The sequence below is a fragment of the Populus nigra genome, chromosome 4, assembly GCF_951802175.1.
Source record: "Populus nigra chromosome 4, ddPopNigr1.1, whole genome shotgun sequence".
In the NCBI taxonomy this organism is placed as follows: Eukaryota; Viridiplantae; Streptophyta; class Magnoliopsida; order Malpighiales; family Salicaceae; genus Populus; species Populus nigra.
The window spans coordinates 7,296,825-7,313,411 of record NC_084855.1 but is presented as its reverse complement, the minus strand read 5'-3'; the positions used below and the strand labels follow the sequence as shown (position 1 = coordinate 7,313,411).

Below are 16,587 nucleotides of genomic sequence, written 5' to 3'. Positions count from 1 at the left end.
AACGCACCTCAAAGCGACAAACTGGTAGATGCGTTTCGTGCTGTGCTTGGGTAGCAGCAAAATATTATCTGGATGTGATCATGCACGAAAAAACTAGGCAGGCATGTAATTATGCGCACTTGCGCTGGATGTTTTGTTTGTCCCCGCCGTTACGAGACATAACTTTCCATCATGAATTTGATTGGCCTCGAATGCAAAGAGAAAAATGCTTCTGCTGCTGTCGATGAAGCCTTGTTAATGCTTTTGATCGATGGAAGACTGTGTATGCGTCCTAAAAGAACTCCGGGACTTGCAGCCCTTGCTTCTTTTAACCACCAAAAAATTATGTACCCCGTTAAACAGGAAAAGAAGAAAAGAAAAGAAAAGAGTCATGGAATTATTATTAGCTAGTGTTAAAGTGCCTCGCATGATAAGTTGTTTCGTTTGCTTGATTGAGTGACTGGATATGTTAACGGGCAAGAAACACCTGATTAGGTTAAAAGCTTTAACGTCTTTGTTGACTAAAACAGTGACTCAGTAGACGCTTGACTGCTCAATAATGAGTTGCTCATAATTCAATATCTTAGCATGTCATTTTAAGAGGACACGGGAATATGATATTAATTGTTTTTTAAAATATTTTTTATTTTAAAATATATTAATATAATATTTTTTATTTTAAAATATATTAATATAATATTTTTTATTTTTTAAAAATTATTTTTGATATCAACACGTGAAAATGATTTAAAAACATATAAAATATATTAATTTGAAGAAAAAAAATAAAAAAATTCATTTTTTTCAAAAATGCTTCCTAAACGCAATGCTAAACACTGTTTAAACTATATACACACGCGATTTCTGGCCCGCGCTTTGCAGAATTTATAAACCTTGTTTAATTTTAAAACTTATGATTCATGAAATTTTGAATTTGAATTGAATCAAAAGTTTAATTCTCAGTTAATTTAATTATAAATGATAAAATTATATATAAAAAATATTAATAAAAAGAATAGACTCATGGCACAAACGCGATTGAAGAAAAATAAGCTAATATATGGAAAAACCAAAAAAATACATGAAATGGCCAAAAATACACGGTTAAAAAAATCATACAAACAGAAGATAAGGGGGAAAAAAACAAAGCCTAGTCATTAATTATATAAATGCTAGATGATAAAGCTGGAAAAAAAACATTAACTTTAAAGAAAAAAAATAAGAAAACTCAGGTGAACTTTATAAATCTAGGCAAAGGTCTCAAACACACAACCTATTAAATTCTAAACCTAGATTTAGTCAATAGTAGGTTCAATTCCTAACCAATTTAATATTAATTAGATAAAGTAAATCCAACAAAGAGAAGCAATTAAAAAGATTCAAGAAAAACCAAATTATTTTAAAAATAAGTGGAAAATTCTACAAAAAACAAACAAACAAAAATAATTCTAAAAGCTTATCTAAAATAAAATGAATAGTAATCAAAACAATAAGAACTGGATTCAAAAGAAAGAACAAATAAAGGGTTTTGAAATATAAAAAGAATTCTAACCACGTAAATTTTTAAAAAAAATTATTTTGAACACTGAAAAAAGGTATTGGGGAAAAAAATATAAATCTAAAGAATTAACCAAAAAAACACAATAAATAACGATAAATAAAATGACTAGAGATAACCGGGTTATTTTTTAAACCAACAAAAAATCCCACGCAAAAAAAAAAAAACAACTCCGTCTTCAATTGAATAAATAGTAAAGGATGAAACAGGAGAAAAAAAGCTTAGACAAAGGAAAACAAAAACGAAGCAAAACCAGACAAATATCCTGAATCTGATCACATCTTAAAACTCGTAATCCTTAAAACTTTAGATTCGGGCCAGTCATGAAGTTTATCATAAACCAATTTTAAAAACTTGTTAAGGCAAAAATACTGGTGATCAAAGGAATATTTATTAAATTTAATATGAAAAAATATCGAAAGAAGGTGAAATCATAAAACAAAATCAGTTTTTGAAAAGATTATAAAAATAACAATTAAAAGAATGAGAATCAAATTTGAAAGTTTAAAAGGCATGAAATTGAAAAGGCATGCCAGTTTTACAAATTATTAAAGATAAAAATAATCACAATAAAAATAAAATGAATCAAATATTAAGAATTAACAAATTAAAGGGTTGTTGTTGAATTTTTAACGAGCTAGCATGAAAAAGTCTAGGCAGGGAGAGAGAGAAAAAGGGGGGAAAGAAATAGTCACCGATGTTGAACTGCTCTGAATCTTGGAGCACGTGCCAAACTAACAATTTGAATGACGTGAGGGCTATCTGCATAATGGTGCGTGCATTGCACGAGCCAACAAGTGTTTTTTTTTTTAAAAAAAAAATAGTATTCAATACATGTGAATTACTATAATACCCCTAAACAACCTTTAAATTTACAAAAAAACTAACATAAAATGACAAAAAAAAAAGATTCTTATGAGAGAGTTATATTGTTTTGTCTCAAATATACCAAAGTAATTATACTATTTTTAATTAAATGAAATTACCAAAACACACTCGAGTGAAAGACATTAGAGTTTTTTATTCTAAGGCTCGAGTGGTAATTTTATAGTGCGAAAAAAAAAGAAATGACAAATCTAATCCCATACAATATATTAAAGACAATTGTGTCATGGTAAAAAGACAACCTTGCCTCCAAAATATAGCTTAATAGTTTTTTTTAATGGCAAATCTGTAATTATACTACTATAATGAATAGTAATATGTATGATGCTTCCCATTTAATAATTACAGTTCGGTTTTGTAAAAGTGATGCTGGATAAGTTAGGAAATAATACTTGTAATCATAAATACGCAAGACAATGTGAGATAAAAAAATATTTTAAAAACAATGAAAATATAACATAAGAAAAATACATAATCCATTGTGTTTTAATGATTACCCATGATGTTTTTTTTATTTTTTTTATTTTTCTTGTCATTACTTTTTTATTCTCGATTTAATCATTTCATATTAAATTAACTTGTAATTGAATTTGATGTTTCATTTTGATTGATTTTATATAAGGCTATTGCAAAGTTTATAATAAATTATGTTGTTGAGTTGAATAGACTTTATGGACCCAATTTTAATTTCAAAAAATATTCAACCTTTTCTTATCTAATAAATAACATTGTTATCTCAGCTTTTTAATTGATTTTTGGTTGGAATTAATAAATTTGCTACCCGAGTATATATAATTAACAATTTATTTTATTAAATGCACATATAAATTTTTCAGTCTGCAGCTACTTTTTTTAGGGTAAAAAACATTAAAACCATCCCTATACTTTTTTTACATTGAAAAAAAATGTTTCATCATACAACAGCACTGAGAATCAAGCTATATATATACATGACAATTGTTTTATGGCTCGTTTGATATTATATAATGTGATACAGTTATAGATATTTTTAGATTGGTCACAACTTTAAAGTTGTTTGTTTTTTACGATTTAAATCTATTTTTTTATATCAAAATAAAAACCTGAGTTTAATAAACGTTATAACTATATATATATAAATATAAATTAATCTAATGTAAAACATACACAGGCAGCCATCACCATATCTGGAAAAAAAAAAGAAAAAAAAAAGAAATGGAGGGCTGATAAAAGTTTGGGAAACAGGGGCGTTGGTTGGCGATGAAAGATGATATGCCAACACCTTTTTGCAGCCTTGATCTCTAAAGTCACGACGATGCCATCTCTGTTACTGAAATTTGCTGTACGATTCACATCCCACTGTAACGTCAGTTTGACCGGCCATAGAAAATTCCAAGAGATATAATAATTACTTGCTTCGTTCGATAAAACAAACAGCATTAACTACACTCATCAACGATGGCAAATACGGAAACGCTTGGCAACGTGCTTGGTTGCGCGTTTTCAAAAATCTTTGATTTTTTTATTTTTTATTTTTTGTCCTTTCAATTGTTTTTTTTACACTGATAACAAATTTATATTTTAAAAATAAAAATTATTATTTAATTTTTTCCCCAAAAGTAATTGCTATTTCACTGATCCTGTTTGGAATTGATACTTGACATGTTACCCGCAAGAATCTAATTTTTTTTATTTTAAATTAATTTTTTTATATTTTTAAATCATTTTGATGTATTAATATCAAAAATAAATTTTAAATAATAAAAAAATTATTTGAATACATTTTAAAATAAAAATTATTTTAAACAATAATTTTTACCATACTTTCAAATTCTTTTTTTAACCAAGTAGGGAAAGATAAAACCATTAAACCGGGACCCCCGGTTGATTTGGTTTCCTCCCGGTCACGGTAGCACCTTCAATTTTTTAAAGAAGAAATTACATCGTAATCACGTTATTCATAGTTTGAAATTGTGACTCCACCAACAATGGAAGAAAAGAAAAGGAAAGGTAAATCACGTGGAGCCACTGGATCAGTCAAAGGAGCTGCAACAAGCGAGGATATAACAATTTGATTTAATTTTGGGTGGGAGTGGAAAGTCCAGAGACAGGCCCTGTTCCGAGTATCGATGGGCCCTACTTTGGAAAAAAAAAAAAAGGGAGAGAGAAAACAACAAGCATTGTTGACGTAGGCACACTTTATCCTCTTGCAAAAATAAGATTAGATACAGAATTGGTATTTAGCAGTGCATAATTATAATAATAATAATAATAATAATAATAATAATTTCTTCTCCTGATAGAGAGATGCGTGCCTTCTTTTACGGGTCGTGTCCTTTCTCTTCTTTTAAGCCTCCCAAGCCAATCAGTAAAAAGCGAAAGGAAAAACCACATTATAAACAAACTCCCATACACACTCCCTTTACCGCTTTCCTCTCCCCCACTTGCAACTGCCTGTCATCTGTTCATACGAGGGGTGTTTTTTCCATCCCACCATGGTTTTTAAAATCTTTTTATTAAGATTTTAATCTCGAGTTTGTGGTTATTTTTTAAAATATTTTTTATTTATAAATATATTAAAATAATATATTTTTTTAAATATTTTTAAAATTAAAGCATCAAAATAATATAAAAATATCAAAAAATATTAATTTAAAATAAAATAATAATAATTTTTTCTATACACTTATAAAACATGAAAACAAACCGGGCTTTAAAAACCAACCTGGTCAAAATTCTTTTTGGAAAATAAGATGGTTGGATGAAAATCACATATACCTGCGTCATTGGAATTTCAAGAGAGATGACATAAATTGAGAGAAAAAAAGAAGAAGAAAGAGATTTTGTAATCACATTAAAATATTAATTATTAAAAAAAGCTCAATGAAATAAATTTATAAATATTGAGAAAGGCTATCGACTAAATATTTCTTCTGTAATGTTCGTGCATTCTTCTCGTCAAATGTTTTCTAATAATACCGTTATCGTTTTTCCCTCTTTGTATCTTCCCACTTGTTTGTACTAGGATTACATGTATCTGTTAATCTGTGAGGTGTTTTTTCCTTTTTTTAATATAGTTGAAAAAAACTTTCGGCTGTCTAAATTTTCTTTTGGAAAATAAGATAAAAATCGTAGTCTCTAAATGTGAAATTTTAAGACATCGTACTTGGTAACTGCTGTTCTTACCAGATTGTGTTTTTTTTTTAATAATAATAAAAAAAACAATTCGATTAATGCTAATTTCACAATTCTTGGGGTTAATTTTCAAAAAAATATAATATAATCTGTGTGACCCTACAGCTACCCAACCTAAACACCTCTTTTGAAGTCTGCCACAGAGAAGAAGATAAGAGCTTCCCCACAGAAACACAGGCAGCAGCAGCAGCAGCTTCCACTTGCACGCGCATATACATGATCTTTATTACCAGATCATTAGAATAGATCTAGAAAGAAAGAGAGTGGTTTTTTGTTTCTCCAATGGATAAAAGCTGTCAATCATCTGGTGATTCTACAATCACCAGTAGTAATAGCAGCACCCACAACACCGCCATCGACAACAACAGAGATCACTATCTCAAACACCTCAACAAACTCTCTCACAAGATCTCCAAACCCCCAATCACAACCACCACCGCAAATATAAAGAAGGGCCCCTTTGATCAACCCTGTCAGCAGCAATCGCAAACGCAACTATCTCAGCCATCATCACAACAGCAACAAAATCAAAATCTGCAGGGGCAGCAGCAGCAGCAGCAGCATCAGCATCAACCGCCTGTTTACAATATAAACAAGAATGATTTCCGTGACGTGGTACAAAAACTAACAGGATCTCCAGCTCATGAGAGATTCTCTACACCTCCACCCATACACCCACCCAAACCTCAAAGCTCTCGCTTACAACGTATTCGTCCTCCGCCCTTGGCTCACGTTAGCAACCGTCCTCCTCCTTCGCTGAACAGCACCATCCCACCTCCTCAACAACCACCCCTGACCACCGTTCCGAACCCTAACCCCTCCGCCTCTGCGACAAACAGTTTCATCCAACGGTCAACGGCACCTCTCTCCCCGTTACCGCCATTCCCGGCTGTTCACGCGGCGGCGGAATCGCCTGTTTCTGCTTACATGCGGTACCTCCAGAACACGATCTCTGCCGTTGATTCTAACAAGCAGTTCTCGGGATTCTCGCCGCTGGCCCCGTTGGTTTCACCTCGATGGAACAATCTGATGGCTCCACAACAGCAATTTGCCATGCCACCCCCGCAACAAGTAATGAACCCCTCGCAGTTAGCAGGGATGGTCGCACCACAGCCGCAGTTTCAATTGCCAACGTCACCGCTGCCATTTGGATGCATGAACTCACCGCGGTCTCCATATCCTCTGCTTTCCCCGAGTTTGTTGCTTTCGCCATCTTCATTTCCTCTCTCACCAACAGTGCCCGTTACTAGCCCTAGATGGAGAGGTCTTTGAAAGTTCAATTAATTTTTTTCTTCTCCAGGTAAGCGTTATTATTATTATTATTATTATTATTATTACGAACAGACCTTGTCTTTTTAGTTTGAGGGTTAGGGATCTTAGATTTATTTTCCTTTTTATTTTTATTTTTTTTATTATTATTATTAATAGCTGTTGTAAATAGCTGGGGGTTTAAATTTTCTGGATTAGAGAAGTGTTTAGCGCTGATTAATTAGATATTATATCAAAAGATATTTGAAATAGGAAAAGTTATTTTGGTGGATAATCAAGGTGCAGGTGGTTAAACCATTAGAATTTACTGAATTATAGTTGGCATATGCTGCTGCTGCTGCTGCTGGAATGACCATGTACTTGATTTCCTTTCATGTATATGTCGCCGTTTGCTCCAAGTTTATTTTTGTTTGATTTTGGATGGCACTGAATTTCCGTTTCTAGTAATTTATGAGTTTAAACCTGTTATTATAGATAGCCCTCTTGGGTTTAGGACAGTCTCTCTTCTGCTCACCTTAACCTACACTCGCAGTATTGCTAGCGTGCTTGTCTCACTTATGTTTTTGCTAAATTTTAAGTGTGTGGTCTTACCAGGAGTAGAAAAAAATGCTTGTGGTGGCAAGATTTGCTGAAGGAATAGTTTTGACAGGTTAATATTCTATGGTACCACCAACCAGTCGTTTAGGAGTTTGGATTTTATATGGAAATGTAAAATGATCACACTAGGCAACACATCTTGGAATTCTTATCGAGATTAAGCAGATGCAGGGGGTGGGGTGTTTAATCTTGTACCCCACCCTTTTGGATTAACATTTGTGATTATGATTTAAGGAACATCAAAGGGGACCTGCGGGATTCTGATGTGCTGATGTGTGTTGGGTTCATTGATGGCAAGATTATTTTTTTTTAGACTTTTCCTCCCACCCAATTGTTCCTTGTTTTGCTTGGATGCTTGTGGAATCTGAATCACCTATAGACTAGAAGTTTCAGTTGTGAAGAAGTATTTACATCTTTAGGCTTTATTGATCTCCTACTGAGTGTAGAATGAAGGGGGAAAAAATTACAGAAGGAGAAGGGGTATGGGTGATACAAATTGACAAGGGGGAACCCCTATTTATGGATTTGACTCGTGCCAAAGTCTGATAGACCAGCATGCTTCTCCTGCTCTTGCTTTTTTTGGCAGAGCAATTGACTTCCAGGATTCATTTAACCCTTTGTCCACGCTCCACAGCTTAGCAATTGAACCAATAGTGAGTCAAATGATTCCATGCTCATCTTCTATCAGATCCATATGTGCCTTTCTTTTCCCATTTCTATAACTTCATCAGAGTAATTGTGGTGATTGGTGCACCATCTTTGCGTGATTTGGTAAAGAAGGTTTACACGAATGCTCTTGGACTTGTAAAAATTTGATTGTTGTTTTAATTATCCTCCCTATGCAACTGCCCTCAAACTTTCTTTATCTTTAAACCATGTCACTTTCCCTTCAGCATTGCAATTCTTTTTGGGATCATGATCTCTTAATTTATGCATCACAAGTGAATCTAGAAACACTGAATTAAACGGATGTTGATGATATTAGTTGAATGGCTGTTTTCTCGTTATTTGTGAAGTTAGCGAGAGATATTCCAAGTGCATGTCAATGACTCAAATCATATGAAATGTGGGATGGTAATGATACATGTGGAAAGATAGCAGTATGAATGCTGAATGAATACAGGTGGAGAGATACTCCAAGTTAACGAGGGTTTTTTTTTCCGTCCTGGAGGCTTACTGGATCTTACGCTCCACAAGAAGGGCCCTTGAACTTCCGTGGTCTCTCCAGTGTCTGTTGTGAGCAAAGATTAGACTTTTAGATGATTGGTACCACACAAAGTAACTCTTCACTTGTTAGCTTGCTCACTCCCACTACTAGAATTCACGAACTTCGAATGCCCTGCTAACATTTGCACATGTTGGGTGTAAGAATATCGTAATAAAATGGTAGAACTCTTTCTGGAGCTTGAAATATGTTTCTCCCCAAAACTTTTATGGTAGCTCTAGACTATTTCGAAGTTCTTCTTTCTGTTTGTTTTATGAATTATATACCCAATGGTTAAGGGATATCTTTCACTTTGAACTACACAGAAATTCAGCTACCTTCCTTGGATTGGCCACTCCATTTTTCGCTAGTTTAATTTAGTTAGGCTTCACGAACATATTTGGCGGGGGACGTCTTTCTAGTTCAACCTATCTTTCATGTTGTCAACAGCAATTTTTAGTCTCCTTCGGCAACAATATCCATGTATATTCCAATTTGATCGGGTCTGGTGGCCTAGGAAAGATGAAAATTACTTTTTTGACTATTATTTATAAACTTTCCGCCACAGTTAAATGATGAGTGCCGTTTGAATGCAAGAAGACCTGGGAATCCTTTAGAATGCGACATCCAAATCGGCAAAGCTAGAGAGTTAGGCGCCGTCCACCTAAGCTGCTGACAAATTAAAAATTGATAAGGAATCTAGTGGAAGTGCTGATAAGATTTGCAAGTCACAAATGTGTTAGAAGTGATAGATAAAAGATTACCTGATGGCACCATGCCAACAAGAAGACTCCACGTCTCCTTTCCAGCACTGGACCTCGTGAAGAGGTGCCCGCTTGACTCGTGCTCGTGGTTTTAAAGAAAGTTTACTGAATGAGTGGAGGTTAAATTTTATCGGCATTTCAGTCCCCATTGAATTTCTTGGAGCTCTCCATATTTAAATTCCTAATCATTTAAGAATAATTTTTAATTTTTCTTTAAGAAATTTAGATCGAGATTTGTTTGTACAATTGGGAAGAAACAAAGAGGGGAAAGTGGTGACCTGAGTACAATATCGGAGATCTGACGGCATCTTATTAGTAATCGAGTCCCTATTTAATCATGATTCGTGGAAGGAAAGAAAAATCAAATGATGTAAAAAATCCAATTTAGTATTTGCTTAAAAACTCTAAAGGTTAATCCAAGAGAGGGGCCTGATAATCAGGGTGACCGCTGCCGTCGGTGACAAGCAGAGGCTGGCCATGGCTCTGATGTGAAAGGGACAGATCTCGATCACAGTATTGGTGCGAGGAATAGGGTGGACTTTTGATATCAGTCGAGGGAGAAAGGAAGAAGAGCATCTACGAGGGAGAAGGACTTCACAGAACCCTCTTAATCCAAGTGCGGTGTCTTTTCACCTAAGGAATTTTACCAGCAATGCGCGATAAGGTTGAAAAGAAAAGGAATACCATAAAACAGAACAATTAATCATATTTAAACGCCAGAAGTCCCTTAATCCCTTCCTCAAACCAATGGAGTGGCTGCTTTTAACAGCGAATCAAATCGAATAGAAGAACAAATTGAAATGAATATGCCAGAAGTCCCTTAATCCCTTCCTCAAACCAATGGAGTGGCTGCTTTTAACAGCGAAACAAATCGAACAGAAGAACACATTGAAATGAATATGGGTTTTATAATACGGATAGCGGTTAATTTTTTTTTAAAGTATGTTTTTATTTGATGAAAACATCAAATAATAATTTTTTATTATTACCAGCACATTGAAAACACTAAAAAAAATAATTTGAAAAAAAAAAAAAGTAGAAACTCATATCCCGTTTGATAACAGCCCAAACTACAAAAGCAAAGGAGTGGAGTCTGCCTGCTTGTCTCCTTTAGCTTTCTCCTTTTCTAATTTTTATTTCTGAAATAAAAAGGATTGATATGTAATGGAAAGAGTGGGATGAAATTTCAGAAGAGAGAGAACTGGTCCATAAGCCCAATGCCTATTAGGCCTCGTGAGCCCATAAAAGATAACCATCTATTATTTGTTCTTCTTATGAATATAGATTTTTTTTTGGTATGAGATATCAATGCTCTATGTTTTTTTAAAAAAAACTAAAATTCACACACGAGTTAAAAATTTTAATAGCCGGTAAATTTTAACTTAATCAAATTTTCAGAACTTGATTTATAGAATTTATAGAATTTGTTTTTCGCACACGAGTTAATTTTTTTTATTACAGGTATATGTAACTTATTTAACTTTTAAAAACTTGATTATTTTATTTTGTACTAGTTTGATAACAGGTCTTGTTTATCATAAATTGTTTGTTTGTGAGTGTGGTTACAGTTGTTTTTTAAAGTAATTTTTATTTATATCAAAATGATATTTTTTTATTTTTTAAAAATTATTTTTGAGATCAGCACATCAAAGCAATTCAAAACATAAAAAAATTTAATTTTTAGCAAGAAAAATTAAACACCAAACAAATACTAGGATATTTGTTAAAATAATGATAATATTATAGAAAACAAATCAAAATAAATTATGATGATGAATTTAAAATCAATAAAATAATGAAGAATAAAATTATGATTTAGAATGAATAAAATGGAGAGGAATGAATTTTTTTAAAAAATAGAAAGTATAATTTTTAAATAAAAAAAACCGCAGGTGCTTCACTATGTATACACGGACAGTGAAGAACCATATCCTTTTTCAATTATTTTAGTAGAGAAGAAGTAATACATAAATGGTCTACACAAAAATAAAAATAAAAATAGTGAAACAATATATATAATTATGTACGTAATTTTAGTTGACGTGTATGTTGATCAGGAAATCTTTTAGTGGAATAATTATAATGATATTTTATAGAGTAAAATCCAATATTACGTCAGAATCCCACAATTCATGAACCATTTAGAAATTTTAGAATTCAAATATAAATTGCAGTTTATAGTAAAGAACCAGCTTTGTAAAATGAGCCCATGAATCCCCTTTGGGCCAATCTGCTTACAACATCTTTGTAACTTAATCTGCCAACCCAAGTTCAGCAAGAACCCCGAGGATATTATTTAATATTTGAATTTTTTTTATTTAATTTTTTTATTTTAAAATTATTTTGATAAAGATGATATTGACTGAAAAGATATAGTATCTAGGTAAAGTCCAAGCCCAGCTATATTTAAAAGAAAAGGGCGTGTCATCTGCAAAGATGATGTGCTATCCATTCGTCTTCTTCTTTGCTATTTGGGGTAGTTAAGCCAAGTTCTGGCGTGTTGACGGGTTAAGAGTTTTAAAATCTGTATCGGCCTGGTAGGTTGATCCGGGATTCGACTGATTCGGATTTGAAACCGATCCGGGTGGAGGCAAAAACCTACTTGGAAACTAGCCCGAAAAAACTCGGTCGACCCGGGACCAGGTCCATCCGGTCAAACTCGGGTGAGACCCGGTCAACTTTTTTATATATTAACAGTTATTAAACAATGTCATTTTAGTCTTTTAAAAAGCCAAAACACTGAAGACTGAAGAGTGAAGAAGAAGACAGTTACAATTTGTAAACCTAATTAACTCAACTTTTTGAAACCCAACTGAGGAGTAGAGAACTTCTTGACTATTAATCGTTGTTGTTTCTCTGTAAAAAAAAAGTTTGAATCTTTTTCTTTCACTCTATGTTTTCTTTATTTTTGGCCGGTGAAACAATTTGTTTTCAAATATGGAATTAAGCACAATAATAGCAAAACACCACCAGTCAGTTGCCCCCCTCCACCCTCAGTCTATTGAACAACTAAATTGCGTGTCTCGTCTCTTTATAATTTCATAATGGAGGAGACCTACGCTTCTACTCCCGACAAGAAAACCATAAGCAAAATGTTAGTTTCTCTCTCCTTTGTTTTTAATAAAAATTTTCTTTTCTATTTTTTTTAAGTGATTGATTGATTGTGGTTTTTGGGTATGTTGCTACTCTTGTAGTGCACTGAAGAAGGAATTAAAGAATTAGAAGAAAGAAAAAAAGAGACCCCAAAATAAAAAGTTTTTTTATAGGTGTTTTAGGTTGGCTCGGATCAATCCATCTGACCCGATCACTTACTGAGTCAATAACTAGATCGAGTTTTCAAAATATGGATGGAATTGTTAAAAAACTTGGGTTTCTTATGTTTTTTTCACAGAATGACATCTAAATAATCTAATAAACCTTATAAATACAGGTATACGACAAAAAAACTATAAATAAAAGAAAAATCAACACAAAATTCAAATCAACATGTATTCTTATTCTAAGGATGAAATGATCTAATTTTTCAAATTTATCAAGTTGAGAGCAAATTATCGATTTATGATCATTTTATCAAGCTAGACAAAGGATGGGAGGAGAAAATCGCAAATGAGAAGAATAAATTACAAGAAGAGACGATTCTTTTTTGGAAAAAAGTTATTGAGCTTATGCGTACAAAGAACGAAAATTTCATTGAATTTTCAAATACATAAAGTTCACTTATGTCTGCCAGCCAAGCATAATGTTTCCCATCCAAACACTGCCTAAAAGAAGCGTGGAGACATTACACCATCGAACAAAAGAACCAAGCAGCCATTGTTTCATTAGAATTCTCCCCAACATAGACGTAACGACAAACAATAGAGTATGGACAACCAAGCAAGCCGCATCTCCTGTCAATTTCCTCAAAGATCGAATATGCGAGAACTATAATCTAACTGAATTTAGGCAACTGGCTAGGGGTGGAGCATCTAAACCTAGTAGTGATAGATGGAACCTCAAACAAATAATATATCTATGCCCGTGGACTTTTAATAAATCTTCGCAAGCAGAATTCAGAGAGAATAGGGAGATGAGATTGCCTGGGGTATCCAAAACACGGTCCAACATAAAATGCTTTCGCAGAGCACAGCAATCAAGGGCAAAAACCAAAGCTGTTAAAACAAAGAAGGCTATCGATCTTACGAGGAAAGAATTTCTTAATGGCAAAACCAGATATCATTACGAAAACAGGGGCCATCCAGAAACACAAATTGATATGACAAACTAAAAGAAAATAAGGAAGAAAAGCTTGGCGCGTCCATGATTCATAACCAAGACAAGAATGCCTAAAAGATCAGAATAACAAGCAAATTAGCAACAAGCACCTTCTCCTATTAAAAACATATAGAGGAGAAGTTCAACCCTAATTTGCAGTAGAGCACCTTCACTGCTGTTCATCACCAGGTTTGGGTGCTGCTTCTTTAATCTCATCAGCACCATCGTCCTGAATCAGAACAGATATTTCCCATTGTCAATACGAGTGCAAAAACAAATGGATAGGGATAGTTTGGAATAAGTCCATTACCTGCATGTCAGAGGTCCAAAGAGTAAGATTGTCACGAAGGAGTTGCATGATCAAAGTGCTGTCCTTGTATGACTCCTCACCCAACGTATCCAGCTCCGCAATGGCCTCATCAAAAGCCTGATAAGTGATAAGTTCAAGGAAAGAAAATTATGGTTTTAAGAAAAAGACAAACTCAAATAAAATAGCAAACAATTGCTTAAAAGGGGGTGCTTGGGACAGTAATATAGTTTACGACAGACAATAGTTACGGTTGATTTTCTATTTTTAAAAATTTATTTTCGATATTAGCTAAAACACAAAAAAAAAAAATTGAAGCGAGAAAAAAAAATCCTGCAATTGCAATCACCTAGAAGACAGAAAGTATGCATAGATGAACATCTGTCATAAAATTTAAAAAGATGGAAAAAAAAGCTGAATGGCAGACCTGTTTAGCAAGACTGCAAGCACGATCTGGAGAGTTGAGAATTTCATAGTAGAAGACAGAGAAGTTAAGAGCCAATCCTAGACGGATTGGGTGAGTGGGAGCCAGCTCTGCATTTGCAATGTCCTGCAATCACAAATCCATTTTCAATACAGCAAAGCATTCAGATGGGAAATACAGAGCAGAATTACATTTGTGCAAAATAGATAACGTAAGAAGATTTCTAATCCATGCAGAAAAGGAAGAAATTATATATATAATAAACATAAAAAGGCGGGCAATCAAAGCTCTCTAGCTAACAAATCAACACCATAACAAATACTCAATAATTGCAACCTTCAACGAAAAAACAAAAAAAAAAGACACGAATCAGTATCTAAACTGAACAAATCTAAAACCAAAAACCATAAAATAAAAAAAATCCAAGGCGTAAGATCTGAGAAAGAAAAATAAAAAACCTGAGCGGCTTTGTAAGCAGTGAGAGTACTCTCAGCAGCCTCTTTCCTTTCAGCACCAGTTTTAAACTCAGCCAAATACCTGTGATAATCTCCCTTCATCTTCAAATAGAACACCTTCGAATCACCAGCCGAGGCCGTTGGAATCAACCTCGAATCGAGCAACTTCAAGATCCCGTCACAGATCGAAGACAGTTCGGTCTCAATCTTAGCCCTGTAGTCACGGATCACAGACACATGGTCTTCGTTACCACGACTCTCCTCTTTCTGCTCGATCGAGGAAATAATCCTCCACGAAGCACGTCTAGCTCCGATCACGTTTTTGTAAGCCACAGAGAGGAGGTTTCGCTCTTCCACGGTGAGTTCCTCGTTCTCGAGGGAGGCAGAGACTTTCTCCATGTACTCCACCATTTCTTCGTAACGTTCGGCTTGCTCGGCGAGTTTTGCCATGTAAACATTTTCCTCGCGAGCTGATGGTGTGACCGCCATTGTTTTAGAAATAGAGAAGATGGAAATCGAGAGAGAGAGAGAGAGGGAGGACGATTTAGATCTGGTTTTCTTGAGAGGGTTATGTTATTTGAGAGGGACGGGGGGCTAATTTTGGTGGGTAGTGGGGGGGCGATGATTGCGTAGGTGAAGATGGAGGGATTTTTGGAGGATGGGATGCGAACCGTTGGATTAAAAAGAGTGACAGAGCAGAGCTCGTTCAGCTGGGCTGGCAGGTTAAAGGCAGCTGGCACACACGAGGATATGAATAAAAGTTAGTTTTAAAGTGTTTTTCTTTCCTTTTTTTTATAAATAGGGGTGGTTTTGATTTTGAACTTAAAAGGGTAGTAATAGAAGGTGTATTTATTAAATCCTGTTTTTTTAAAAAAATATTTTTATTTTTTTTTAAATTAATATTTTTTTAATATTTTTAAATTCTTTTAATATGTTAATATCAAAAATAATTTTTAAAAAATAAAAAAAAATTATTTTAATATATTTTTGAACGAAAAACACTTTAAAAAACAACCGTTACCACACTTTCAAACACTCTCTAAATTCGATCCGGAGTTGATCTAGTTAAGAGATTGAATTTTGGATCACACAGCTGAAAGCATAAAAATAATATTTAAAATTTTAATATTTCACATGAAAAAATTTTAAAATAATATATGCAAATATAAGTTATAAAAAAAAATGTGAAGCTTGAAATATAGTATAGTTATCTTACATTAAAAAGTTAATAAATAATTTATGCGAATATAGATGTAAAAATCAAATGAAATATAGTATATTTATCTTATATAAAAAAATTTAAAAATAATTTATGTAGATATGAATTATATATAGTTGTCTCATATTAAATAATTAAGAAACAATTCGTATGAGTGTTAGTTATAAAAAGTAAGTATGAAATGTAGTATAATATAGATATTTCATATTAAAAAGTTTAGGAACAATATATATATATGGATATAAGATAGTTATCTTACATTGAAAAAAAATTAATTGGGCCAATTGCATGCTTAATTTTTTATGATTTAAAATCCAATTAAAACTTTTAGTTGCTTGAATATCAAATTAACCATTGAACCGAGCCGGTTTCATACACACACACACACATATATATATATATATACACACAAGATTTTTTGTATATAAATAGAAAAAAGAAAACCTACTGAGGCATCAGAATCTTTGTTGGGCTTTGACTAGCATTTTGAGCCGATAA

General features: G+C 33.3%; 2 protein-coding genes across 3 annotated transcripts; one reads left to right on the top strand and one right to left on the bottom strand.

Annotated features, from left to right (window-relative positions):
• The first annotated feature begins 5,719 nt into the window (after positions 1–5,719).
• LOC133690508 (VQ motif-containing protein 9) lies at positions 5,720–8,875 on the top strand. 2 transcript variants are annotated; one of them, XM_062110732.1, is made up of 2 exons: positions 5,720–6,896; positions 8,479–8,875. In XM_062110732.1, exon 1 carries the CDS (start codon positions 5,879–5,881, stop codon positions 6,866–6,868), a length of 990 nt encoding a protein of 329 aa, XP_061966716.1. In that variant the 5' UTR covers positions 5,720–5,878; the 3' UTR covers positions 6,869–6,896; positions 8,479–8,875. The 2 variants fall into 2 exon arrangements, with proteins under 2 accessions (XP_061966716.1, XP_061966715.1); XM_062110731.1 differs by lacking the exon at positions 8,479–8,875 and adding an exon at positions 7,460–7,731.
• Positions 8,876–13,608: 4,733 nt separating this feature from the next.
• Positions 13,609–15,517, bottom strand: LOC133692203 (14-3-3-like protein). The gene is made up of 4 exons (XM_062112969.1): positions 14,874–15,517; positions 14,419–14,541; positions 13,995–14,111; positions 13,609–13,913 (listed from the first exon to the last, which is right to left on the bottom strand). Exons 1-4 carry the CDS (start codon positions 15,357–15,359, stop codon positions 13,854–13,856), a joined length of 786 nt encoding a protein of 261 aa, XP_061968953.1. The 5' UTR covers positions 15,360–15,517; the 3' UTR covers positions 13,609–13,853.
• Positions 15,518–16,587: the final 1,070 nt, after the last annotated feature.

Coding starts and splice junctions, on each gene's coding strand:
- LOC133690508 (XM_062110732.1), top strand. CDS start 5,879: ATGGATAAAAGCTGTCAATCATCTGGTGATTCTACAATCACCAGTAGT.
- LOC133692203 (XM_062112969.1), bottom strand. CDS start 15,359: ATGGCGGTCACACCATCAGCTCGCGAGGAAAATGTTTACATGGCAAAA. Junction 14,542..14,873: donor CTGCTTACAAAGCCGCTCAG/GTTTTTTATTTT, acceptor TTGTGATTGCAG/GACATTGCAAATGCAGAGCT. Junction 13,914..13,994: donor TTTGGACCTCTGACATGCAG/GTAATGGACTTA, acceptor GTTCTGATTCAG/GACGATGGTGCTGATGAGAT.